Raw genomic sequence first — 27,178 nt, 5'->3', positions numbered from 1 at the left:
GAATTTTGTTTCTAGGGTGAACTATTCCTTTAAGCTATATTAAAATTGAATTCAGAATAAGCACAACATAAATTGTATGCCAGAAAAAAAGCATATTGTAACTGATATACTAGTGCATAATTATTAAACTAACTGACTTTTATTAAACCTAAATCAAGATGGCTGGCCTGGAGCCCTGCTGCAAGTGGGAGCCCTCCCAGGACATCATCAAGGCCTCAAAAAAGGCCACGAGCAAGTACAACCAAGCACACAGCCATCAAGGACTGAGATGAGTAGTCTGAGATGAGTAGTCTGTTTTGTTAGTTTGAAAATGGCAGCTTTCCCTACTCCCCCTACTGTACATTAACCTCTGCATTATTAGATGCATATAGATCGGGGATGTTTAAAAAATGTTTTGGGGTTTTTCATTTTTATTTAAATGTTTCAACATATACTCTATGTATACGACATATCTGTTTACTTTTCCCCCAAAATAAATATGCACAAAATGGGCCATGCTGTGTCTTGTGTCTTACTGTTGATTCAATTGGTTCCATTTGTACACTCTGAGTAGGGCCTACGGCTAATACATTCAGAACCACTGATGTAAGGTAAGCGGTAATCGTTTTTTGCTGTATGGCAATGGGCCAAACAAAAAATTGGCGTGTATACGGCAAAATTTTGGTTGGCCCCGCAAAATCTCACTCCAAGGCTTTTAGAAAAGTTGGCAGCCCTGTCCCTATCATTTATCAAACATGCCGAAACGAGACAAAAGGGCGAACCTTTTGATGGATTTCGAAAATGAAAGCCCGCTCTCTTTGAGCTCACCTTTGGTACTAGACTCTCCTTTGGCAAGTCCTAATCCCAAAAAACCTGCTCAAACAGCCAGGAGGAGTCGGTGCAGACATACTAGATGCCATCAAAGAGTTATCGACCAGATTCCCTTCTCTTGAGAAAAAAATAAATAAAAACTCAGCGGACATCGTGGCCATCAAAGAAAACGTCGAAGGGATGAATCACCAGATGAAGACAACCATCGACAAAGTGCAAGCTGTGAACCGGCGAGTCTCCGAGCAAGAGATAAAAATTGAAGATGGAGAGCGTTACAGTCGACGCTGGAATCTTAAACTGTTTAACCTCCCGGAGTCTGTCAACGAAACTGCAGAGGAAGTAAGAAAGTAAATCTTTGACATCTTCGGCAAAATGGTTCCAGAGGAGAAAAACAAGCTGGGTTTCCTCATCGACACTGTACATCGGATCGGACGCCCCAGAGAAGACAGAAGCCCTCGCCCGGTGATAATACAATTCACCATGCGCACCTTCAAGCAGAGGATCTGGAGAGCTTCAGTGAGCGCCACGGTGATGAAGGAGAAGAATCTGCGACTTGCTGAGGACTCGACATACTCGGAGAGACAAAGTCAAAAAAAACTTTGGCCTCTTGTTGACAAAGCACGCAAAGAAGGGAAGAAAACTACATGGCGCTGTCCTGAGGTGATCATCGATGGTAAAAGAATTACTGCAGGGGGGGACTTTGCAACGATACTAAAAGGAAAGCAATATTTCTCTTTATTCGGAAAACTGATGCTAACATTATCTTCTTACAGGAAACTCATTCCAGTGATACAGACAGTAAATTTTGGAAAAATCAATGGGGGGACCAAGCATATTTTAGTCATGCCTCTCATCGCTCTGCAGGTGTTGCCCTTTTATTTAACAAGTTTACAGGAAATATTTTAGAAACCTTTAATTCTGAAGAGGGCAGATGGATCATAACTGTGATAAAACTGGACAACTCTCTTTTCTTAATCTGTAATGTATATGGTCACAATGAGATAGCCCAAGCAAAAATTATCTTCAATCAGACTTACTCCAAATTAAAGGATTTACAGGAAAAATATAAGGACGCATACCTGATTTTGGGAGGGGATTTCAATGATGCACCAGATGATTCGGTGGATAGAATTCCAGGGAGAATTTCTCAAAACTCACAGTTTAAAGCCACACTTTTTCTAAATGAGAAATTATCAGTTACTGATGCATGCCGTTTTTTTTTAAACCCAAATAGTAAAGAATTCACCAGGAGTAATTTAAGATGTACACAGCAATCTAGGATAGATTTATAGTTGACATCCACCTCTTGCATACATCATATATCCGAAATTTCACATTGTTATGCTCCTCTATCAGATCACAAAATGATTTCTATTCATCTAATTGGCTCCAAAGAAGGCAATAATAAATTGCGTGGGTATTGGAAGCTAAACAATAAAATACTTAATGACCAAACCTTTCAAGATTCAGTTAAATTAATGGCTCAAGATATTTTTAGTAAAAATGATATGAATAGTACCCAGAAATGGGAATATTTCAAATTTAAGATTAGGGAAATAGCTATTAAACGCAGCAAAGACATTAAGAAAGCTAGTAATGCAAAAGAAAAGGAAATTATGGAAAATTTGAATATTGTATTGAATAAAGAAAATCTTTCAGAAAACAAGAAGTTAAAATTAACATAATTCCAGAGTGAAATAGACAAACTGTATATAGAGGCTGCTAAAGGAGCCTTTATACGATCCAGGGCTAGATGGTTAGAAAATGGCGAAAAAAATACCAGCTATTTTTTTGCATTGGAAAAGCGAAATTGTAAAAGAAATAATATTTCCACACTGAAAATTAACAACTGCGTGAGTACTAACCCCAAAGAAATAGCAACACATATAAGGTCCTTTTATAAAGAACTGTACGAATCTAGATTTGAACCATTGTATTGTGAAGAATTCTTAAATAACATCAAAAGACACATCCCTATTATCTCAGAAGAATTCAGATCTAGTTGTGAAAATCCTATCTTAAACAGTGAATTTCTAGAGGCCGTGGAACATATGAAAACTGGGAAATCTCCTGGAACTGATGGTTTGACTGCAGAATTTTACTTGTGCTTCTGGAGTCTTATTGAAATCCCACTTTTGGAAATGTACAGAGAATTTATTGATAAGGAAGAAATGTCAACAACAATGAAGCAAGGAATAATTAACCTGATACCCAAACCAAACAAAGATCCTTTATCAATAGAAAATTGGAGACCAATCACCCTTCTAAATGTAGATTATAAATTATTTGCACTTGTTTTTGCTAGACGTTTAAAAGAAAATCTAAGAAATTATAAACGAAACCCAAACAGGATTCATGGCCAATCGTCATATAAGCAACAATATAAGATTGGTGTTAGACCTACTTGATTATTCAGAGTATGTAGAGTCACAGGCAGTTATTGTTTTTCTTGACTTTTATAAAGCGTTTGATACAGTCGAACACTCGTTTATATATAAGGCTTTAAATTTATTTGGCTTTGGGGAAAAATTTATTTCAGTGGTGAAAATGTTATACCAAGACATCAATAGTAATTTAATGACCTATCCCAATACCTCTGAAAGATTTCCGGTCAACAGATCTGTACGTCAAGGTTGTCCAAAAATTGGGTGGTCTTCACTTTCTACTCACCTGTAATTATAAATGTACCAAATTACCTACAACATTATCTACATTTTTTCAACAGGCCCTCCTACCATGGAAATTATGTTACACGCATAACTTTTCCCCACACAAAGCCATCATATGGAATAATAATGATATAACGGTTGGTAAAAAATCAATTTTCAAGCAAAACTGGTTAGACAAAGGTATTATATATGTCACTGATCTCTTTGACACCAATGGTGTACTACTTAGTTATGAACGATGTCTTCTTATTAAGTCCTTTCCTGTAACAAGCAAAGAATTTAACTCTGTAATAAAAGCTATTCCTAGCGGCTTATCCCACCTGATGAAGAGTCACATGCAATTTTAAGAAGTTCTAAAGATAGAATCCCTCTTATTTGTAAATGGCATAGACATAATGGATAGCAATTGCAATAATAAACACATTCGTAACACATTTTATGAAAAAAGAAAAATTAACCCTAGAGGGAAAGTTTTTTGGAATAACATCTTTACAGATATTAACTGGCAAAGAGCATGGCTTTTGCCATACAAATTCTGTATTAACAATAAAGTTAAACAAGTGCACATTAAAATTTTCCACAATATATATATGTAACTAATTTATACTTATCCAAATTTTTAGATATTGAAAATAAATGTACGCTCTGTGATAACGAAACTGAATCTTTAATTCATCTCTTTTACCACTGCTCAAGTTCACTAACCTTTTGGACTCGGACTGAGAGATATATATTGTGTAAAACGAAATATAATGTCAAAATTGTCTGTAAAAATGTCATCACTTGTTTTGATCATGAAAACAAGGAAATGGAATTTATAGTTAACTTGTTGATTCTATTTGGCAAATTTCATATCCACAAATGCAGATTTGCAAAAAATTCCCCCAATTTTTTCAGATTTTCAATTGAATTTTTAGAGTATATTAAAACACTACAGCTCTTAAACACAGCTAAATGTAACAAAACTGTCAAAATATATGAAGAACTATTCAAAGAGGAATAACCCCTTTTCCCCTTGACGTATATGTTTTTTGTTTGTTTGTTTATTCATTGATTTTATGTATGATTCTGAATTTTGCAATATACTTGTACTGTATATCCTCAAATTATTTTTATATAATGTATTGTTTATTACTACTGGATACTGTATCAGCACAGATTGAGATACTGAGCACCTGTCATTCTGTTCATTGTCGTTCAATAAAGTTTTGTGAAAAAAAAAAAAATTACTACGTGATGTCACGTGGGTCAGCGACGATCTCAGCCTTGAAACAGGGCACCGGGGTGTAGGTCACACGATCACCCTGACCACAGGTAAAGCCTGCGATACACTCACAGTCACGTGACAGACGTTTGTTTCTGCTGCACCTGAGCAGGTAAAAAACAAAAACAATGTTTATGATGCATTTACACGTCATCAACACAACACACATTCGCTTCAAATGTACTTATGCTTTTACTTTGAAGACGAAACTCTAGAGCTTCCGGTCCGTGTTGATTCGGTGGAACTTGACGTATGAGTATAAACCTGTGGAGGACTCCAGCTGTGGACCCAGATGTTGATCTAGCTGTGGATGACGGAGGGACCGGGCGGCAGCGTGACCTCACACACCGCCTCCTCCTCCTCCTCCTGGACTCCGGGTCTGTCCTCCTGACCCGGAGCACGACCAGAGCAGGAACCACCGGGTGACTATGCGGGACCCGCGGAACTGGACCCCGGGATTCGGGCAAGCGGAGCGCGGAAAACCAGCCACCTACACCGGGGAGAAGAAGGCGAAGCTGGTGGCCAAAGCCAACAAGAAGTGGGTGAGGCTGGCCACCGTGGTGGTCTACGTCCTGTCCGTGTCCCTGGCCGCCGTCGTCCTGGCTGTGTACTACAGCCTCATCTGGAAACCCACACCCGGACCCGGACTGACCCGCACCGGGGACCCGAGAGCCACGACCTCCAGGACCGAGTCCATGAATATACCTGAGGATGTTCGACGTCACAGACCTGATCAGAGTAAGAGAAATAACACTTTAATTAGGGACCGTGACGTCACAAATAACACATCCATCAATATTAATATTTATGACACTATTGACTTGGATCACACGGAGCCGGACAGTCAGAGGACCGGGTCTGTGGAGGTCTCTCCTCAGGTTCCACCGGTCCTCTCCACTGGACCGACCGAGCCCCCTCAGGCCGGACCAGGCTTCGCCCACGCGGCTCTGACCACCGCCGAGCCGCCACCTGTCACCGCGGAGGATCCATCCAACCTCCCGACACACCGGGCCGCGGCGGGCCGGGAAACGGCAGCTGATGTCGGGTGGACGGAGGCGGACTCCTCCGGTTCCGGGACGGTGGAGTAAAAGTGATTGTTTTCAAAATAAAATGATGATGATGTTGATTATTATTATTACTCTGTGACACTTAAAACAGGTTTGACTTTAATTTACATGTTCAATGAATTTCTTTATGATTGATTTATGATTTATTGATCTGTTTCTGTTTGATCAGTTATTTATCATCAGTGATTATTTCCTTGTGTAACAGTCTGTTTAGTTCATCTGCTCACATAGCTACTTATATCCTCTTATTTCATTATTATTATTGTTTCCATATGAAAATGTATTTTGCACATTTTATTAACTGTACTCAGCAGAGACTGAAGCTGTGGTGACATTTACTCTCAGCTCTCTTGGTTTAAACTGTTTAAAGGAGAATTTTAATAATAAATTACTGTTCTGTAAAAAATGTTTATGTTTAAATACAATGTTTTATGTTTTTTGGTAGATTAAGTCTTTTATATAAAATGGCTTCATATTAAAGTTAAAAATATTTATTCTTTTAAACACACACACACACACGCGCACACACACACACACACACACACACACACACACACACACACACACACACACACACACACACACACTCAGAAAACAAGCAGAAGGAAGAAACTGGAAATGAGGACTAACAAGAATTTCACAGGAATCTGATGCTGGATAAAAACAAAAACTTCCTGTGTGGTGGACACAGGAAGGAGGAGGAGGCAGTTCAGACTCATTTACTTCACTTCCTGATGAAGGTCTTTATTCTGTTAAACTCCTCATGTCAGAGGGATGTTTGGCTCAGTGGTTTGTAAACGTCATGTTAAAATATTAATTCTGAAAAACAATGTACGAACAGAAAAAGAGATGTTTGGTCAAATGTGTCAGACAGTTTAAACCTTAAGAAAACCTTTGTCTCTAGAGCCACTGATTCAACTCTGAGTCTAATAAGATGTGGGAGTAAAAATATGAGTGTGGATGTGGAGTATTACAAAGTGTAACGTGTTTGTGATTGGAAAGACTTGACAAACAAAACCCGACAGGACTTTCACTTCACTGGAACTACAGCAGACGTTAGTGGGCTTTTATTTTTTTAGCAGCTTAGACAGACAGTTTCCTGTTCAACATTTCAAATTAAAACTACTTGTTAGGTGATGTTTATGTTTCTAATCGAAGTCATAAGAAATTGAAAAATTGGTTTTTGGTTTCAGACTTGTCTTCACACAATATTTTGATTGGTTTATACGTGACTCTCTTGACTTTGAATTTTAAGTTTTGTATATTTTCCGGTAGTGATCTAGATCTAGACTTCCTCCACCTCCTCCACAGCAGGTGCAGGTGAGTCAGGCTCCTCCTACATGGGGCAGATGAGGAAGCCGCTGAAGGTGCTGAGTTGACTCTGGTCGAAGATGCTGTTTCCGCTCCAGAGGGTGACCCACAGCTGGTCACCGGCCTCCAGGACCATTGTCATGCCATTGGAGCTGCTGCTGTACTTTTCATTGGTGTTGTAGATACCAAACATACTCTGACCGTTCTTCCTCAGTGAAATGTCCACGGACCCGGAGTTTCCGACACTGCCGGTCATCCGAATGTAGTAGAGACCTTTCAGGGGGGCGGTGAAGATGCCTGCAGTAAAAAAAGAGGGAAACATCTTGATATGACCTCACCAGAGTCTGAGTACCAAAAATAAGGAAATACTTTTCTTTGCAGACGATAAACATGTTTTTCTGACTGATCTCAGGCTTGACTTTAAAGCCAATCATGTGTACCAACAGAGACCAGTGCTGATGTCATACCTGTTATGGAGTTGTACGCGTTGCCGATGTTTGTCATAACGTTCCTGAACACCAGAGTGGTCACGGTGTTGAAAGGCCCCACAGAGGTCCAGTCTGTAGTGGTCATGAGCGAGGCCGAGAAGGCCACCTGATAGTAACCTGCAGGAACAAACACAAAGCTTTCATGAGGTTCAATAAACTGAAGGTCTACAGCCACACTAACAGGAAGTTAGTCCTGAGCGCCAGAGCAAAGATCAGAGGGTTTATCCTCTGTACGGGGCCTTAACACTGACACACTGACATGCAATGATGTGTCTAACACTTGGGTCCAGAGCCATCGAGGGAGTGGTGGGAGGGTGGACATGGCATGAAAGACCATGAAGTGACCTGAATACTCACAGTACAACATTGTAGTTCAAGTAAAATTTTGCAGAAATGGTCTTTACATGTAGATAAATCATTCCGACAACAGAGGTGAGTGTATATTAACAGATATTACAGTTAATAATATAAGTTGTTAATAGGGTGTGCACTGCACTGCAGCATTACACAAAGCTAATACAACTTAGACTGCACATTCAACCTGAAAAACTCTGCACAGCTTTTAAACACCATTGCTAACATGTACACATTGGCATTCAGCTCACAGCTGAGCCTGACTGGGTCCATCTTTGGGCTGGGACATGATTGACCAGGTGCCTGGAGGTCGTCCAGAGATGCTCATAAGGCTGTTTGTTTATCTCTGTCTTAAATGAATGTCACATGTTTTACATGTTGTCTGTGCAGTTCAATAATTGTTGTTTCAGTTGAACTTTGGAAACCAGATTTGAACAGTGACAAACAGTAACACATCTGTAGAGTCCAGCTGACTGACCTCGGTCCTCACGCTCTCTCTCCAGTTTCTCCACTCTGGTCATCAGCTGCTGCAGCAGGACTTGCAGATCTGTGTCTGTTTTCTCAGGATTTAATATCAGATCATTTTCATCTCCATCCGTGGGGGTCTGAGCCTTGACCAGACCACAGACCACCAACACAACCAGAAACCAACCGGACATCATCTCGACTCAAGGATGACTGGACAGCAGCAGAGGAGACACTGAAACGCTCAGATCAACTGAGAGTGTCTGATCTGACACTGGGACTTCTTAAATATGCCGTCTGAAAGTTAATCAGTGTTTAAACTGTACAAACTTCCTGAAGTCTGTGTGCAGGTGCTGTGTTTCCCACGGAATTAGTTTGTATTGTACAGGGGGGGCAATCAGGACAATATTGAGCAAAGAGCTGGCCCACTGTCGCCAAGCCAGGGAATATGGCAGGTGCGATCTCAAGGCCAACATTTCCTTGGCTGCAGTGAGATCTGCCCGTAGAACACGTTCTTGTCGCAGAGACTTGTCTAAAGAGCAGTCATCGTTAAGTAGGAGCAAAGTCGGTGAAAGTGGGATGTTTATGTCAAGCATACCACTTAGGGTCAGAGATATTTGCTATCAGGCTCTAACCACATTAAAGCATTCCCAAGAAATATGTATAAATGACCCCAAGGTGTTGAGTGGACATAGGTCACACCTGGAGGATGTGATTATCTTCATGGAGTGACTCATTCTGGGGGTTAGAAAGATCCTATGCACAAATTCATAATGTATTAATTGATTATCTTGATTCTTAGAAGTATCATGCAAGTTTCGCCAAACTATTTTCAAGCAGATCTCTTCATCATTCACTTCAGATACGACCCTACACCAAGCAGCCTCTTCTAGCACTGGCCTATGAGGTGAAGAAATACATTTGTAGAGTTTAGAAACCATCCCTCATGTAGACCCTGCTGATGCTAACACTTTATGAAAAGGGTGTGTGGGAAGTATTGATCCCCATTGGGCACCGGATGCCTGCATAGCAGATCTTAACTGCAGGTAGAGAAAGAAGGACGATCCAGGTAGACCATGTCCAGTGGGTAAATTATTAAAAGCTTTCAAACCATTTCTATCATACAGGTCTTTTAAAACATTTACCACCTTATTCTTCCATTGAGGGACTGAGAAAGGTTTATTGCCAGTAAAGAGTGAAAAATTATTGAATATCAGTGAGTGGTTGTGTCATTTAAAATCTCCACGCACATGCTTCATCACAGTGTGGCAGGTTGTAAGTAGATATGAAATGACGACCGGACCTACAGCAGGTACTTCAGATACTGAAATGCTGTGTTTGATCTGACCCAGGGACTTAATAAGTCTGAAAGATAATCAATGTTTAAACTGTACAAACTGTTTCTGAAGTCTGTGTGCAGGTGCAGTTTTTTCCCATGGAATTAGTTTGTATTTGTGGTGGCAGGTAACAGGGTGGTGGGGGTGGGGGGCAGCTGCAGGTGTGTCAGTCTCAAGGGCGTAGGTTTGATACAGGTCAATTTCAGATGCAGACTGTTTTAGATATTTACCATGCTAGTGTGTGAAAACAGACACTGGCTTTTTATAACTGTTTACCTGAAAACAGCTAATCATTCACTATCAGAGATTCCTTTATTATTAAACATTCTTTTTATATTTCATACATTGGTACTATAAAGTATTGATATACCCATTTTAAATATTAAAATCTAACTATGTAATCTTAATATAATATAAAATGTGCTACAGCGCCATCTACAGTTGGATTTTTGCACCAAATCTGTTGTAATTTAGATACTTATGTGGAAATAAAAGTGCTTTTTTTATTAGAGAGTTCAGTTATAAGAATCTGTATTTATTTTTGAGCAGCTTAGACAGACAGGTTCCTGTTCAACATTTCAAATTAAAACTGCTTGTTAGGTGATGTGTATGTTTGTAATCAAAGTCATAAGAAACTGAAAAACTGGTTTTTGGTTTGAGACTTGGCTTCACACAATATTTTCATTGGTTTACATGTGACAAGTTTTGTATATTTTCCGGTAGTGATCTAGATCTAGACTTCCTCCACCTCCTCCACAGCAGGTGCAGGTGAGTCAGGCTCCTCCTACATGGGGCAGATGAGGAAGCCGCTGAAGGTGCTGAGTTGACCCTGGTCGAAGATGCTGTTTCCGCTCCAGAGGGTGACCCACAGCTGGTCACCGGCCTCCAGGACCATTGTCATGCCGTTGGAGCTGCTGCTGTACTTTTCATTGGTGTTGTAGATGCCAAACATACTCCGACCGTTCTTCCTCAGTGAAATGTCCACGGACCCGGAGTTTCCGACACTGCCGGTCATCCGAATGTAGTAGAGACCTTTCAGGGGGGCGGTGAAGATGCCTGCAGTAAAAAAAGAGGGAAACATCTTGATATGACCTCACCAGAGTCTGAGTACCAAAAATAAGGAAATACTTTTCTTTGCAGACGATAAACATGTTTTTCTGACTGATCTCAGGCTTGACTTTAAAGCCAATCATGTGTACCAACAGAGACCAGTGCTGATGTCATACCTGTTATGGAGTTGTACGCGTTGCCGATGTTTGTCATAACGTTCCTGAACACCAGAGTGGTCACGGTGTTGAAAGGCCCCACAGAGGTCCAGTCTGTAGTGGTCATGAGCGAGGCCGAGAAGGCCACCTGATAGTAACCTGCAGGAACAAACACAAAGCTTTCATGAGGTTCAATAAACTGAAGGTCTACAGCCACACTAACAGGAAGTTAGTCCTGAGCGCCAGAGCAAAGATCAGAGGGTTTATCCTCTGTACGGGGCCTTAACACTGACACACTGACATGCAATGATGTGTCTAACACTTGGGTCCAGAGCCATCGAGGGAGTGGTGGGAGGGTGGACATGGCATGAAAGACCATGAAGTGACCTGAATACTCACAGTACAACATTGTAGTTCAAGTAAAATTTTGCAGAAATGGTCTTTACATGTAGATAAATCATTCCGACAACAGAGGTGAGTGTATATTAACAGATATTACAGTTAATAATATAAGTTGTTAATAGGGTGTGCACTGCACTGCAGCATTACACAAAGCTAATACAACTTAGACTGCACATTCAACCTGAAAAACTCTGCACAGCTTTTAAACACCATTGCTAACATGTACACATTGGCATTCAGCTCACAGCTGAGCCTGACTGGGTCCATCTTTGGGCTGGGACATGATTGACCAGGTGCCTGGAGGTCGTCCAGAGATGCTCATAAGGCTGTTTGTTTATCTCTGTCTTAAATGAATGTCACATGTTTTACATGTTGTCTGTGCAGTTCAATAATTGTTGTTTCAGTTGAACTTTGGAAACCAGATTTGAACAGTGACAAACAGTAACACATCTGTAGAGTCCAGCTGACTGACCTCGGTCCTCACGCTCTCTCTCCAGTTTCTCCACTCTGGTCATCAGCTGCTGCAGCAGGACTTGCAGATCTGTGTCTGTTTTCTCAGGATTTAATATCAGATCATTTTAATCTCCATCCGTGGGGGTCTGAGCCTTGACCAGACCACAGACCACCAACACAACCAGAAACCAACCGGACATCATCTCGACTCAAGGATGACTGGACAGCAGCAGAGGAGACACTGAAACGCTCAGATCAACTGAGAGTGTCTGATCTGACACTGGGACTTCTTAAATATGCCGTCTGAAAGTTAATCAGTGTTTAAACTGTACAAACTTCCTGAAGTCTGTGTGCAGGTGCTGTGTTTCCCACGGAATTAGTTTGTATTGTACAGGGGGGGCAATCAGGACAATATTGAGCAAAGAGCTGGCCCACTGTCGCCAAGCCAGGGAATATGGCAGGTGCGATCTCAAGGCCAACATTTCCTTGGCTGCAGTGAGATCTGCCCGTAGAACACGTTCTTGTCGCAGAGACTTGTCTAAAGAGCAGTCATCGTTAAGTAGGAGCAAAGTCGGTGAAAGTGGGATGTTTATGTCAAGCATACCACTTAGGGTCAGAGATATTTGCTATCAGGCTCTAACCACATTAAAGCATTCCCAAGAAATATGTATAAATGACCCCAAGGTGTTGAGTGGACATAGGTCACACCTGGAGGATGTGATTATCTTCATGGAGTGACTCATTCTGGGGGTTAGAAAGATCCTATGCACAAATTCATAATGTATTAATTGATTATCTTGATTCTTAGAAGTATCATGCAAGTTTCGCCAAACTATTTTCAAGCAGATCTCTTCATCATTCACTTCAGATACGACCCTACACCAAGCAGCCTCTTCTAGCACTGGCCTATGAGGTGAAGAAATACATTTGTAGAGTTTAGAAACCATCCCTCATGTAGACCCTGCTGATGCTAACACTTTATGAAAAGGGTGTGTGGGAAGTATTGATCCCCATTGGGCACCGGATGCCTGCATAGCAGATCTTAACTGCAGGTAGAGAAAGAAGGACGATCCAGGTAGACCATGTCCAGTGGGTAAATTATTAAAAGCTTTCAAACCATTTCTATCATACAGGTCTTTTAAAACATTTACCACCTTATTCTTCCATTGAGGGACTGAGAAAGGTTTATTGCCAGTAAAGAGTGAAAAATTATTGAATATCAGTGAGTGGTTGTGTCATTTAAAATCTCCACGCACATGCTTCATCACAGTGTGGCAGGTTGTAAGTAGATATGAAATGACGACCGGACCTACAGCAGGTACTTCAGATACTGAAATGCTGTGTTTGATCTGACCCAGGGACTTAATAAGTCTGAAAGATAATCAATGTTTAAACTGTACAAACTGTTTCTGAAGTCTGTGTGCAGGTGCAGTTTTTTCCCATGGAATTAGTTTGTATTTGTGGTGGCAGGTAACAGGGTGGTGGGGGTGGGGGGCAGCTGCAGGTGTGTCAGTCTCAAGGGCGTAGGTTTGATACAGGTCAATTTCAGATGCAGACTGTTTTAGATATTTACCATGCTAGTGTGTGAAAACAGACACTGGCTTTTTATAACTGTTTACCTGAAAACAGCTAATCATTCACTATCAGAGATTCCTTTATTATTAAACATTCTTTTTATATTTCATACATTGGTACTATAAAGTATTGATATACCCATTTTAAATATTAAAATCTAACTATGTAATCTTAATATAATATAAAATGTGCTACAGCGCCATCTACAGTTGGATTTTTGCACCAAATCTGTTGTAATTTAGATACTTATGTGGAAATAAAAGTGCTTTTTTTATTAGAGAGTTCAGTTATAAGAATCTGTATTTATTTTTGAGCAGCTTAGACAGACAGGTTCCTGTTCAACATTTCAAATTAAAACTGCTTGTTAGGTGATGTGTATGTTTGTAATCAAAGTCATAAGAAACTGAAAAACTGGTTTTTGGTTTGAGACTTGGCTTCACACAATATTTTCATTGGTTTACATGTGACAAGTTTTGTATATTTTCCGGTAGTGATCTAGATCTAGACTTCCTCCACCTCCTCCACAGCAGGTGCAGGTGAGTCAGGCTCCTCCTACATGGGGCAGATGAGGAAGCCGCTGAAGGTGCTGAGTTGACCCTGGTCGAAGATGCTGTTTCCGCTCCAGAGGGTGACCCACAGCTGGTCACCGGCCTCCAGGACCATTGTCATGCCGTTGGAGCTGCTGCTGTACTTTTCATTGGTGTTGTAGATGCCAAACATACTCCGACCGTTCTTCCTCAGTGAAATGTCCACGGACCCGGAGTTTCCGACACTGCCCGTCATCCGAATGTAGTAGAGACCTTTCAGGGGGGCGGTGAAGATGCCTGCAGTAAAAAAAGAGGGAAACATCTTGATATGACCTCACCAGAGTCTGAGTACCAAAAATAAGGAAATACTTTTCTTTGCAGACGATAAACATGTTTTTCTGACTGATCTCAGGCTTGACTTTAAAGCCAATCGTGTGTACCAACAGAGACCAGTGCTGATGTCATACCCGAAAAGGTGAGTCATATCTGTTATAGAGTTGTTTGTTTCATGAACATGTTTCAGAGCAGAGCTGTCATTAGACCAGGACCTGACAAGATCAAACACCAAAACCAAATACACCAAACCAGGACTAAAACACCAGAGTACTGTGTTATATAAAACATTCACCATGATTGTCTTGTCCAAACTCAAAATTATGAAAAGAAATCAATACAAATAAAATAAATCAATATAATGAAATCAACTTTATGAAAATAATTTCAAAAAGAAGAAGCAGGTAATCCTCACATCTGAGGTTCTGGAGTCATGAAGTCTTTTCACATGAAAAATGAATTGAATCATCATCAAAGTAGTTACCAATTAATCAGCTAATTGATTGATCAGTATAGTTTGAGCTGCGGTTTGTATTTACTGTGGGGCTGTTTCATCTTTGACAGAATCATAAAGTCAGTGAATGCCGGTTGTGACTCTGAGGATTTCACCTGAAAACAGAAGCGGCACTTTTATTATCCTGTAATCCATCAGCTGTTAATCTGTGAACAAAGCTTCACCCAAGTCTTTGTCACGAGAACACGTACATGAAGGACGTTTGGAGGGAATGACCTTCAGGTCCACATCTGAGGGACTTTTGCTGCTCGGGTTCAGTGACGGAGGCTGAACCTGATCAGAGGTCGATTACAACTTCGTACGAGTCTCGTCTGTTGGATTAACAAGGTTTCCTGCTGACCGTGGCTCGCCTCCTGTTAATCCCCTCATCCATCATCTCCTGGACTACACTCTGTTTTATTGGTTTTATTTTTAACCCATCGCGTGTCCAATATGAGGCGTTGAGTCCACGAGTGAAACTGAAGGACACTGAGCAGACAGTACTTCCTGTTCAGTTTGTCGTGGGCTGTAAATACAGTATATGAATTAATTCAATTCTTCTTTCACCTGTGTCAAAAAAATATTTTATTGTGTCAGTTAAATTCAATGAAACATGGGGCGTTAAGTGGCGCAGTGGTCTAAGCAGGCGCCCCATGTGTAGAGGCCACAGTCCTCGCCGCAGTCGGCCCCGGTTCGAATCCCGCATCGCACAGCCCTTTACTGCATGTCATTCCCCCTCTCTCTGCCTCCCTGTTTCCTGTCTCTCTCTACTATCCTGTCCAATAAAGGCACAAAAGCCCAAAAAAATATAATGAAAAAAATTCAATGAAACATTAAAGAACAGTCAGTTCTGAAGTGATCTGATTGGACGAGTCATTCCATGAAGCTGCTGCACTTTTAACTCCATGTATCACTCCTCTTCACAGCTCATCTATTAACCGTTAATCAGCGTCACATTAACGTCGTTATCGATCTCAGATTGTAACAAAGATGAAAATATATAAATATATCTGTTCGTCAGGAGAGGATGAAGGAAGAAGGTGGATCCTTCAGAGACACCTGAGGGAACGAGGAGACGAGGTAGCAGCTAGTGTCACTGTGCAGGTCAGGAACATGTTTATGTGTTGCTTAGCAACAGTCCAGTACCGGTGCAGGATCTATTTGTGTTGGTGTAGACAAATCAATGATGAAATAAACAAACTAATCATAATCTGTTGTTGCTTATTGAACTAAGATGGTGCTGGTAGAACTGTGTATAAAGAAACGTCACACTCTGTTATTTGTTTAAGAGCCATAATTCTCCGTCATCAAAAACTCGACTGTCACCTGAACCACTGAGAGGAGAAACGCGTTTTAACTAACACCTGTCTGTGTCAGTGAAAGTCAGTTTCACACAATCACTTACATACAGGTGCAGCTCTGATGCACATGCACGCTATATTATCATGTGTTATTGTGCCATCTGCTGGTCACAGGCTGAACAACAACAATACAAACACATGATAGAACAGTTTACTGAGCGTTGAGTTTGTTGTTGATTGACCATTGTTTGTTTTTTCATCACTGGTGTGACATTGTGACGTGTGTTTGTTACATGTTTCTATGTCTAGAGACAACAGCTGTAAGTAACTCTTCACCGTCTGTTTGAAATAAAGTGACTGAACACACCTGTCAGTCAGAGTGACGGCTGCAGCGTCCAATCATCTGGTCAGGATGGTGGAGGTGGGCGGGACTTCATCCTGGTTTATAGGAGCAGCAGCAGTGTGAGCAGTCTGACTCACAGCGCCTCCCTGTGGACAAACAGTGAACTGTAACATGACGACAGGTTTCCACACATTAAACAATAAGATAGTTCATGTTTGTTCTGTTACCCACGATGCCTTGTGCTCCCGATGAAAGAGTTGAACATGTTTGATCAGTTCTAGTCTGTTACAGTATTTAAACTGTTCTCATATTTACTGTAGACCTGATGACATCAGACCAGAACCAGGTCAGAACCGAGTCCTTCATGTCTAATTAAAAACTCCTCATGCGGAAGTTGGAGCTGCATGTTTTTGGGCTAAAGCAATGCTAAGCTAGGTTAACAACTAGCTGACTTAGCTAACGGCAGTGTTAAACTAGTTTTTCGTGAATGTAGGAAACTATAACAGTGTTACTAAACACTTAATATTCATCTTCTTTCAACAGTGAAATTTAATTTAGTTTTAATTTAATAATAATTGATGGCAGCACAGCTGGAGCTCACTGTTCTCGAGGAGTAAACACTTACTGCTACACAAATGAATATTTAACAGTGTATCGATATTCATATCAGAAATAAAACTATCAAACCAACATGTTTCAAACACCTGCCACTCTGACTTTCAAAATAAAAGTCTCTGTTTCTAACATGTTTCTGTTGCTGGAAGTTTTTACTGTTTCAGCCCGTGTGTAAATAAATGTGAAACAATAAGAAGTGAAGTCACTAGTGAACTACAGCTGTCACACAAACAACTTGAACCTGATGACAGCAGCTGCTGATTTTAAACTTTAACCCATAAACAACTTTTTCCTCAGTTTATGATTTTGGAAAAACGAGTCAGTTGTTGTAACTGTCACAGGGTAGCGTCGCTTTAAAAAAGCTGAGACACTAAAATAAGATCTACAAATGCCACTCATCATTAGACACTTTCTCTACGGGGCCCAAAATATCACAATGCCTTCATTTTCAACATTTAACACGAAATAAACAAGAAAATAAACTGTAAAGAGTCAGAAGAGAAAAGTCAGAGCCGTTGGTTCACAGACAGAAATTCACTTGGTTTATTAAGAGCTTCAGAAAGGCTGTTTATCCAGACATCAGAGCATCACACCACCTGGACACAGACGGACAGCTGATGGACCGACAGTCCCCCGGCTGAACCCTCTGTCTCTGTGAGGACTTCCTGGATCGACTGCAGGTCTACGTCCTGCTGCAGGAGACATTTTAATGAACCGATACTCATCTACAGTCGAACTGAGGTGATCCAGGTCGACGCAGCAGAAACTGTCCAGTACATTTAGTCTTCTTTCTAAACTGGTTCCAGTCAGTACTGATTCTGAACTGGTCTGGGCTAGACTGGATCTATTAGAGCTGGTTTTGAAGCGGCCTTTGGAAGTAGCCTGGGTTTTATTAAAGTGGTTTAGTTTGATTCTGAACTGGTTTAAGTTTGTTCCAGGTAGCACTGAACACGCATCAGATCCAGATCTTTAGTAGCTCAGAGGCTAAACTGGTCTACAGACAGACTGACTCCACATGGCCTCAAGTCCTCACAACTGATTGTCCAAACATGTGTCCAGGCAGGACGAGTTACTGCAAAGGGACATCTCAAGAGTCTTAGACTGTTATTACCTTAAATTAACCATTAAACCTTCAGACCTGTTTTAATGCAGCTGCAGGAATCCAGGACACAGGGTCCAAACTGGTCTGGCCTGGTTCTCACCTGGTTAAGTTTTAAAAATGGTCTGTGTTGGTTCTGTAATATCTGGGTTAGTTTGAAGTGGGTTGAGACTGTTGGCAGTCTGGTGAAGTTGGTTCTGGCTCGTCAGTTCTAAGATGTTTATGTCGTGTTGATGGTTTAAAGGAGCTGAACCTACTGAAATGTTGGTTTTGGTTCCGTTTGGAACCAGGTTAAACCACATATGAACTTGTATGGGTTGGTTCTGAAGTGATCTGACTTGGTCCAGAACCGGCCTTCCACCAATTTTGCGTTCATTCTAAACTGGTTTTAGGCAGGTTCTGGACTGGTCTGGGCCACATCCTCTTAATTGCCTTTAAATGGGTCTGAACTGGTTTCGGCTGCTTCATTTCGGATGAGGGCACTACAACTGGTTTAGTTCGGAACCAGTTTCAGCTGAATCTGAAATGCTTGGGTGTGTTGAGGTCATTTTGAAACTAGTTGGGACTGGTTTTGAATTGGTTTGTGTTGGGTTACACATGGTTTAGACTGTTTAAGGAACTGGTTCAGGTGGATTCTGAACCAGTTTGCGTTGGTTGCTGGTTTAGGATTCTTTATAACTGGTCTATGGTGTTCTGTGTTGAATGGTTTTGGTTTTTGTGAACAGCTGGACCTGGTTTGAAGTTGTTCTGATCATCTGTGGTGTGACGTTGTGACACCAGAACACAACTGCAGTGAAAACCACTTCACGACTCGATAAGGCATCAGAACAAGTCCGAGCATGACGTCAACAACTCAGTCTGGCAGCTCAGTGCCAACACACCAACTCTAGTGTTTTGTTGTTGAACTTTTCATAATCTGCCGTTCACAGATTCACCTTGAAAGCGGGGGGGGGGGGGGGGTCGTTATCTGCCTGTCCATCCCCCATCAAGCATCGGTGTGAAGAGAAAAAGACTGAGACGTGCACTGCTGCTAGTGTGCACCACTGTTACAGTAAAGGCACCGATCACAGAGCATGTTGGACGGTGAGTAAACGTAAAGGGAAGGACTCACAGAACAAAGCATCAGGAAGCTGAGGTCACACTCTGCTGACGACATGAAACCTCCTTTAGTATTCTGGGACATCAAAGAGAAGGTCGAGCTCGCGGCCCCTCTGAAACACTGAGAAAGTCTTCCACGGACAGTTCACTCCAAAACAAACCCCCCCCCCCCAGGCCTAAGTCCTGAACCCTCACAGACCTGACTGACTCACCTGGTCAGTGATCGAGAGGCTGCAGGGCTCAGACTGGTATAAAGAGGAATGGGAGGGCACTTACATCACATTACCTTGACCATGGAAAAACATGTTTCACACACTTGTGAGTTGGGGACGTTTGATTTTACATTTTTGTTTCCTCCCTTGGCTGCTTGTTTGTAAACAAAACAATGTTGATCAGATCTGAAGACAGCAGATTATGAATTCATCATGTGATCACGACAGATACCCACACAGGTGTGAGCTGTGTCTATACTGTCATGTCTTTTTTCTTGTAATGCTAACGTTAGCTTTAGCTCCTTTCATGCCTGTTTGTTAACCGTTCTTCTTCTCTCGTTATTGCTTCTGTTTTATGGCCATTGTTTCTTGTTTTTTAAGCTTCTGGGCAACCCTTGGTAACTACAGTAACCCCTGTGTTTAATGTCACAACTTTGGTTAATTCCATCAGGGATTGTGCCAGCTTTGACTTTTATCACCACGTCCTCCATCTTCTTCCTCCATCACCGTGCGGTGGTCAGACTGTCACAGGATCAGGAGCGTAGGTCCGTGTTTGTTTTGGAGTGAACTTCCCGTCTGACCGCGAGTTCACACTGCGAGCAACACAATCACAAACCAGTCGGGTGGAGAGGCATGATGGGAGTCCATCTCTCTCCACCCACCAACATGACTTTGGTACATTCTAGTGCTAAAATGATTTGTCGATTCACAGATGAGCAATAATGGTTCAAACTCCTCCAGTGTGAGGATCTGCTCTCTCCCTTTGCTCGTTTTATTTCTTTGGGTTTTTACAGCTTTAAGAATCATTTTGGACGGAGGGAACTAAAGCTCTGTTCCTGTGTGATTCCAAATTTCCTGACATCTAAATATCACATTTATCACCTGTATAAAAAACCCCAGATCTTTATAAATATTCTAAATAATAATATACAACTCGTTAGCTATTAAGCTGGTTAGCTATGATGGGTGTCTAACACCACCTGTGACAACAGCCGGCCAGGTTTCTAAACTTGATCGTTTACCGCCTTTTGTGATTGTTTCATCTACAGACATTGATGCTGACAAACAAGACAAGGAGATGTCTCATAAAATCCTAATTCAAAGCTGTGAAAATGTGATACGTGTTTTTCTGAGCTGTATTAACTTAATGTCACCTTATCAAAGCAAGAAGCTGTAGACTGATACACAGAGCCGTTACCCAGCGACCAATCACCAGCCTGCTGCTCGCAGTATGAACGCCCGTTTAGGTTATGCATATACTTAAAAGTGCAGATTAAAAAGTTGTCTTTTTGGGGTTCAAGTGCATACATTTGTTCTCACATTTATGGCTTTTTAAGTAACAAACTAGTATAAATGCAGATGTTTTGGGTCCTTCCTATAATCTCTTGGTGTGTTTGGAGTTATAGTGGCTCCTCATGTCTTTACGGAGGCGGAACTTCTCTCCACAGACGCCGCAGATGTACAGGTGGACGTCCATGTGTTTCTCCAGCTGCTCTCCACCTGGGAAGATCTGGAAACACACCTGGCAGATGGTTTCCCCAGCAGACAGGTGGGAGATCATGTGTCGAACGTGGTCGTGTTTGAGGAAGGTTCCCTGGTCGCAGACCGGGCACACGTAGCGCGCCATGCCTTTGTGCATGTCGGTGTGCAGCCTGAGCTGACGTTCACGCAGGAACTGCTTCCCGCAGGTCTGGCAGGTGAACTGCTTCTCCTTGGTGTGGACGGTGTAGTGTTCCCGCAGGTGGCAGCGCTGGTAGAAGCCTTTGCCGCAGATGCTGCAGAAGTGTTTGCGGCGATGATCTGGTTCGGCGCCCTCCTCTAGCAGCACCGGGCGGAACAGCTCCTGGTCGTGGCAGGACAAGGCATGCTCCAGCGCCAGGCTCTCGTTCTGGAAGAGCAGACCGCAGTGAGGGCAGGCCAGGTCGGCGGCCTCCAGCAGGCCCTCCTCCATCCCCTGCGGCTCCTCCAGCAGGGACACCTCGTCCTCCCCGTGGGAGTCCGACTCACCGCCATGAGATTCTCCACAGCGTTCTGCATGTTCCTGGAGCTGCCGGCCTTTGATCAACACCTGGCCACACCGTCCACAGGCACATATATGACCCATGTGGTTGGACAGGTAGTGGGCTGACTTGTCCTCCTCCGTTAACAGAGCACCACACAGTTCACAAGGGGCACAGTCGGTGTCCTGCTTCTCGTCTTTGACTTTACGAAGCTTCGCAGGAATCCCTGAATCATCGCTGCTGGACATGTGGCTTTCAAAAGGCTCGCTGCTGTTCTCCAAACCTGAGACACCGGGCTCTGGTTCACGGTCCGATGACTTTTTCTCCTTCAGCAAGTCTTTCCGTGTGACGTCACTGAACCGTGTGCTACAGTCTCTGGCGGTGTGCTCGCCGACCCGGACCACCTCGATCTCAGGGAACATGCTTTCTTCTGGTTCTGTCTTGATGGAGATGCTTCTAGTCGACCCGGGCTCGCCATCTGTCCCGGCTGCCACCGACCTGATGGTGAGGTCAGAGTCGGCCTTGGGCTCAGGCCAGTCGTCCTCGCCTTTACAGAGGACCCTGTGTTCCTCTGTGCTCTCGGATGCAGAGCTCTCAGCTTTACTCGAGTCGTTGTCGCCTTCGGCGTTACCTCTTGGAGGATGATAGGCCTTCCGGTTAGTGCAGGTCAGGATGTGCTCGATTAAAAGCTTCTCGCAGCTGAAGACAAAGCCGCAGTCATCACAGGTGTAGGTTCGGCCGAACCGAGGGCGGTCTTTAAGAGTTGAACTTCTGCCGCTGGACCTCTTTCTCAAGTCACACGGCTGCTCCGCCGCTCCGTCCACAGCTGGTGGCGCCACCATCAGAGGGGTGTTCACCACCTCCTCAGCCACTGCCGGCCTAGTGACCGTTGCTGGAGCAGCTGGACGTGCGGCGCTGCTGTTGACAGGTTTCGGTAAACGCTCCACTTCCGGTGCAGCGGGCCTCTGCTGCTCGTACATGCGTACTCCAAACATCATTTTCCCGCCGGCGGGGCCAGTGGAGGAACTGGATGAGGATGAGGACGAGGCTGAGGAGGACGGGGTGAGGTTGGAGCTCCTGATGTCCCTGAGATCCTCCAGTGAGTCGGGGATATAGTACATCTGCAGGTACGCCATGGAGGCCTTGAGCTCGTCAAACTCGTAGCTCCCCACGACAATGCGTCCGAGGTACATGAGCTGCAGAATGAGGTCAAAACACTCTGCGCTGATCTGCATGTTGCTGAGGTCCAGACGGCCCGCCCCCTGCTGGTCCCGGATGAACATCATCCTGAAGTAGGAGCTGCAGGCCGCCAGCACGGCCTTGTGCGCCCTGAAGTAAATGTCACCGATAGCGATGAGGCAGTCGCACAGGAAGCCCCACTCCCGCTGGTTGTTGAGCTGCTGGAGGACGTGATCGCTGTGGCTCGGCCTCGCCATCGCCCTGCAGACAACAAGAGGAAACCATGAAGAGACACATTAAACGGCTGCATTCCTTCTGCTGTGAGGTCTCTCTGTGGTCGACTTATTATGCTGCAGAGTATTTCACAACGTTTGTCTGGTTGTGCTCAGCGAGGCAGAGCCAGCTCTCAGTCCCGTTATGACTCATCAAGATCAGACCTGAATAATGACGAGAACTGACTCATCAAACGTTATCATCACAGATTACCTCAGAGGTCAGGGGATTTCTCAATACTCAGTCCAACTCTTTACACACCAAGGGTTTTCAGACGGGCCACAACAAACAGTTTTTCTCTCTTCTGGGTCCCTTTAAATATCTTTCATCATTCTGTCCATATATCTGAAGTTTGCTGTTTTTATGTAAATGATTTTATATCAAAATTTTACACCAACATAAAAGTTTGATTTGACAAAAGAGACTTGTTCAATCATTACACAAAATTCATAGCACAAATCTCAGGCTGAAACAGATTAGTTTTTAATCTCATCACAAAACACGACTGCCAACGCATTGTGAAACTACATGATGAGCTACAGATGGGGTGATGGAGGAAGAGATGAATGACAGAGTGAGACATCCTGCAGAACACCGAAACCACTCAGCTGCACAGATTTGATAAGGTGTGAACTGATATCCAACGTAGCCGTCACCTACGATCTATATGAAAAACAACATCAGTCCCATCATTCATACATCGTGTTGCTGGAGCCCAGGACCCTGACCAGTCATTTTGTTTCCAGTTCACCTGATCTGCATGTGTTTGGACCTGACAAACCTGAGCCCCTTCACTACCCAGCAGTAAAAACAAGTAGAACTGAAACCATGTGTTGATTAATCCATTGTAAGAAAATTAGTTGGCAACGTGTCATTTCCTCTCAGCCCAGCAGATACCTGTTCATACACCATCTGTTCTCAGCTAAATTCATATTGATTATCAGGATGATCATCACTCTTTCAGCATCGCTATTTACTGATCGTTCTAGTTCTGGTCTCTACATCTTCCTCTAGTATTTTATTTTAAAAAAGTATTTATTTAAAGTATTTATTTAACTGTTTAAATAATGATATTCTTGCAGAACAACTGAAACTCCCTCAGCCTAGCCTAGCTCACTCTAGCAGCTGTTGTTCACTTACATTCTCTGTTTTAAAGCTACAACTGTCTCTGCTGTTCCTCCTTCAGAGGATTTACTGCAGAGGAGACGATCTACTTCCTGTTTACAGCGGCTCGCACATGCTCAGTGAATGTGACTGCTCAGGTGTGTGTGTATGTGTGTGTGTTTACAGGTGTGTTTGTGTGGACGGAGATTGTTTTAGTTTGAAAAGTGTGGACATAGCCTGAGCCGTTTCCTCCTCTGACACTGTTTACAAACTGACTTCATGTCGTCTAGACCTGGTCCCTGATGACCCACCACCTGCGGTTCTGTAGAAAAACAAGACCCGTCAGAATTTTGGTCCAGGAACTGTCCATCCAGAGAGAGCACAGGAAGGCTGACACACACAAGAAGATGACTGAGTTTTAAGCTGAGTTCTCTCAAACACTTGGTGGATAAAGGGAAGCGCTGCTTGCCTGAAATGAACTTTTGTCCTTTGCCTGTTGTCAGTTACTTGCTCCACTGCATTTTAAGGCATTTTTTTTTTTAATTGTCGAAGTGCCGATTCTTGTGACGTCACTGTTATCAACTGATCTGACCATTGTTTTCTCTATGAATCCTTCGGTCATTAAAACGTCAGAATATGGCCGACAGCTGCCACCACACTTCATGTTCGTGACCTTTTATACAGAGCAGTTTCTACCTGTGACCTATGACCTCTCATGGCAGCTGTCAGTCATCTCCATCTCCTCATTTCAATACAGATCCATGATTTTCAGAAAAAAGTTAGAGTTATGGATTAAAATCAGTTTTCATCATTAAGAAGCTTTTCCTGTAAAAACTACATGACCCAGTTCATGGACTGTGAGGCTGGTGCGACTGACTGATGGCTCCAGCTCCATGAAGCACCCTTTAACACAACTTTAAACTTTTCACTTGAACGTTTCTGCAGAAAGTTCCTCAGGTTCACGTTGACAGTCACTGTGATTCTGTGTGAAACAAGTTGTTCCAGTCACGGTGAGTCGGTTTACCGTCAGCTCACCGCCCGCCCCCGCAGCAGGGCTGCCGCGGACATGCGGGTGGGGGGGGACACACACACGCACACTCACGCATTCATCGGCTGTCAATCACCGAGAAACCCGCCGTTAGAGGCCCGACAGAGGCCGGAGAGAAGCGGTGAGTATGACCACTGAGGAAAGGAGACTGGCTAGGGAGAGGCCGCACCGACGAGCTAAAATGGAGATCACAGCTCCGCGGCGGTTAGCTGCGCTAAACTAGCTGCTGTTAGCCTCGACCACACCGGAAGTTAAAGCGAGTACACCTCCAAAATAAAACAGGAAAAACATGACGAGTACTGAAATAATTGGAATGGGGTTGTACGGCGTGTTCACACAGACACAAAGTAAATGACAGTTTATTTAGATAAGAATCAGACCGTTAATAAGATAACTTCATTCAACTAAAGCCTCTCAAAATGCGTGAACCCGTTCATTCATTAGAGTATCTTTTATTTTGAAAGACCGGGCCGGATGTAGTATATTTGAATACAGTATATCGACGGCACTCAACGATTGCTCTCCCGCAAACAGCCCCGCCACCCCCGCACTGCCGCCCGCATTCAGCTAGCACCGACAGCAGCAGGCCGCGGGGATGTTTTTTAGTTTCCTCGGCCAGACGGTTCCAAGGGCCGGACAGAAATTCGTCGACTCACCGTGGGTTCTGGAGGCTGGCAGAGGAGCTGCTGCAGTCGGCGGCGAGTGTGTGAATGTTCCCGGGGCCCCGGAGGCTCCTGTCCGGAGGTTTGTTGTGTTCAGGCGGGGAGACGAAGGAGAAGTCTCTTCTTCTTCTCCTCCTGCAGGATGAAAGAACTTCCGCACAGACTGCCGCTCCGTCAAACCATACACAGTAAGGAAATCCGAAGAAGAAGAAAATGGGACTTCCGGTCAAATACTGGCCTTCAAAATAATGTTGATCTGGAACAGCCTATTTGAAAAGATTTATAGAAGTATAGTTTATTTTCCGAAGAATTAAAAGATAAAGACAGAGAAACAGAACAGTCGTAGAAAGAACAGACTGATTTCATTTCACTCACTGGTAAAAAGCTAAATCATGTTGTCTGTTTGTGTTTTATTATTTTATTACTAACCTGCGATTGAACAGATAACTTGTCACTATCAAAACAGTAATATGTAGAAAATACACACACAATTGTTTAAGTACATATAAACATCCACATATAAATTCACTCCACCAAAACAAAACCCCCAAAATACAGTAAACTGAAGATTCATTAAGATAGAGAGTTGTTTCATGAGTTGATTTCTCCAAAAATTGTTTTTCTTTAGTTGTTTCTGACCTGATAATTACGTTTTGGACAGTTTCCTCAAAAATAAAAGCTTTGTTATTTGCTATTTTATTAATGGTTGTTTGTTTAATGAAACAAGTCTGAAACCATCCAGTATTTACATACATTACAACATGAAACCACAATTGGAAAGGAAATATTTAAAATGCTATATCTCACCAACTATATACAAATATGACCATTATTTTGAAAATCTTAACAGGAAGTATGTTATTTTAAGTCTAACTTGGGGTGAATCGAGGCCGCGTGCCAACCGGATCCATCAGAGACGAGGAACAAGTGAGGTCTCACGCTGAGCTGATTTTCAGGAACCAAAAGACTCGAATCAGAGACGTGATGAAGCAGCGACCTCTCACTCTGTTTCATTATTTCAGTTTGTGTGTTCAGATGTAAAAACATCGTGGTTCCTGTTTGAAGAGATGATTTGATGACGTAAACAGACATTATTATTATTGTTTTGTCTGTGACTTCCAGGTGAACCAAACATCTTTAAAGTTATTATCACTACTGGAAAACGGTTTCCCTGACCTAACAACAAACTACATAAGGTGGTTTCATTACGTCATCAACTTGTCTCATTAGACATACTATGAGAGTCAGAGAGATATCAGAGTCCCCTCTGCCAGCTGCTGCTGAAGCTCCGCCCACACACACCAAAAACAATCTGGTCCAGCCAAATCATCTCAAAACATAGAGAAAATTAGATCAAATATTGGAAAGTAAATTAGGCAGAACAGGCTCCCCAGGGAGGCCAGGCTGTGTTCACTTTGTCATGAAAGAGAAGCTGAGACAGAATCTCACTTCCTGTTATATTGTGACAAATATAAGGATTTGAGAGAAGTT

General features: G+C 42.9%; 3 protein-coding genes and 1 pseudogene across 5 annotated transcripts; 1 reads left to right on the top strand and 3 right to left on the bottom strand.

The window, feature by feature from the left end:
• Positions 1-5,042: 5,042 nt before the first annotated feature.
• Positions 5,043-6,179, top strand: LOC111231742 (putative transmembrane protein INAFM2). Its single transcript, XM_022758966.1, has 2 exons — positions 5,043-5,481; positions 5,580-6,179. The coding sequence occupies exons 1-2, from the start codon at positions 5,172-5,174 to the stop codon at positions 5,780-5,782; spliced, it is 513 nt and encodes a 170-aa protein (XP_022614687.1). The 5' UTR covers positions 5,043-5,171; the 3' UTR covers positions 5,783-6,179.
• Positions 6,180-6,834: 655 nt separating this feature from the next.
• Positions 6,835-8,688, bottom strand: LOC111231719 (complement C1q tumor necrosis factor-related protein 3-like). Its single transcript, XM_022758936.1, has 3 exons — positions 8,442-8,688; positions 7,589-7,726; positions 6,835-7,418 (listed from the first exon to the last, which is right to left on the bottom strand). Exons 1-3 carry the CDS (start codon positions 8,623-8,625, stop codon positions 7,147-7,149), a joined length of 594 nt encoding a protein of 197 aa, XP_022614657.1. The 5' UTR covers positions 8,626-8,688; the 3' UTR covers positions 6,835-7,146.
• Positions 8,689-10,279: 1,591 nt separating this feature from the next.
• On the bottom strand, positions 10,280-12,091 carry LOC111231718 (annotated as a pseudogene).
• Positions 12,092-13,592: 1,501 nt separating this feature from the next.
• On the bottom strand, positions 13,593-26,338 carry zbtb1 (zinc finger and BTB domain containing 1). 3 transcript variants are annotated; one of them, XR_002665505.1, is made up of 3 exons: positions 25,682-26,338; positions 16,422-16,543; positions 13,593-14,224 (listed from the first exon to the last, which is right to left on the bottom strand). XR_002665505.1 is itself a non-coding variant. In XM_022758846.1 (2 exons), the coding sequence occupies exon 2, from the start codon at positions 22,855-22,857 to the stop codon at positions 20,797-20,799; it is 2,061 nt and encodes a 686-aa protein (XP_022614567.1). In that variant the 5' UTR covers positions 22,858-22,861; positions 25,682-26,338; the 3' UTR covers positions 19,062-20,796. The 3 variants fall into 3 exon arrangements, 2 of the variants coding, with proteins under 2 accessions (XP_022614567.1, XP_022614566.1); XM_022758846.1 differs by lacking the exons at positions 13,593-14,224; positions 16,422-16,543 and adding an exon at positions 19,062-22,861; XM_022758845.1 differs by lacking the exons at positions 13,593-14,224; positions 16,422-16,543; positions 25,682-26,338 and adding exons at positions 19,062-22,861; positions 25,080-25,206.
• Positions 26,339-27,178: the final 840 nt, after the last annotated feature.

The sequence above is a fragment of the Seriola dumerili genome, unplaced genomic scaffold (assembly GCF_002260705.1).
Source record: "Seriola dumerili isolate Sdu_G_001 unplaced genomic scaffold, Sdu_1.0 BDQW01000312.1, whole genome shotgun sequence".
Classification (NCBI taxonomy): domain Eukaryota; kingdom Metazoa; phylum Chordata; class Actinopteri; order Carangiformes; family Carangidae; genus Seriola; species Seriola dumerili.
The sequence above is the reverse complement of the archived record's forward strand: the minus strand, read 5'-3'. Positions and strand labels throughout refer to the sequence as shown.

Coding starts and splice junctions, on each gene's coding strand:
- LOC111231742 (XM_022758966.1), top strand. CDS start 5,172: ATGCGGGACCCGCGGAACTGGACCCCGGGATTCGGGCAAGCGGAGCGC. Junction 5,482..5,579: donor ACGTCACAGACCTGATCAGA/GTAAGAGAAATA, acceptor GATCACACGGAG/CCGGACAGTCAGAGGACCGG.
- LOC111231719 (XM_022758936.1), bottom strand. CDS start 8,625: ATGATGTCCGGTTGGTTTCTGGTTGTGTTGGTGGTCTGTGGTCTGGTC. Junction 7,727..8,441: donor GAGAGAGCGTGAGGACCGAG/GTCAGTCAGCTG, acceptor TTGTTCCTGCAG/GTTACTATCAGGTGGCCTTC. Junction 7,419..7,588: donor CGCGTACAACTCCATAACAG/GTATGACATCAG, acceptor TTTTTACTGCAG/GCATCTTCACCGCCCCCCTG.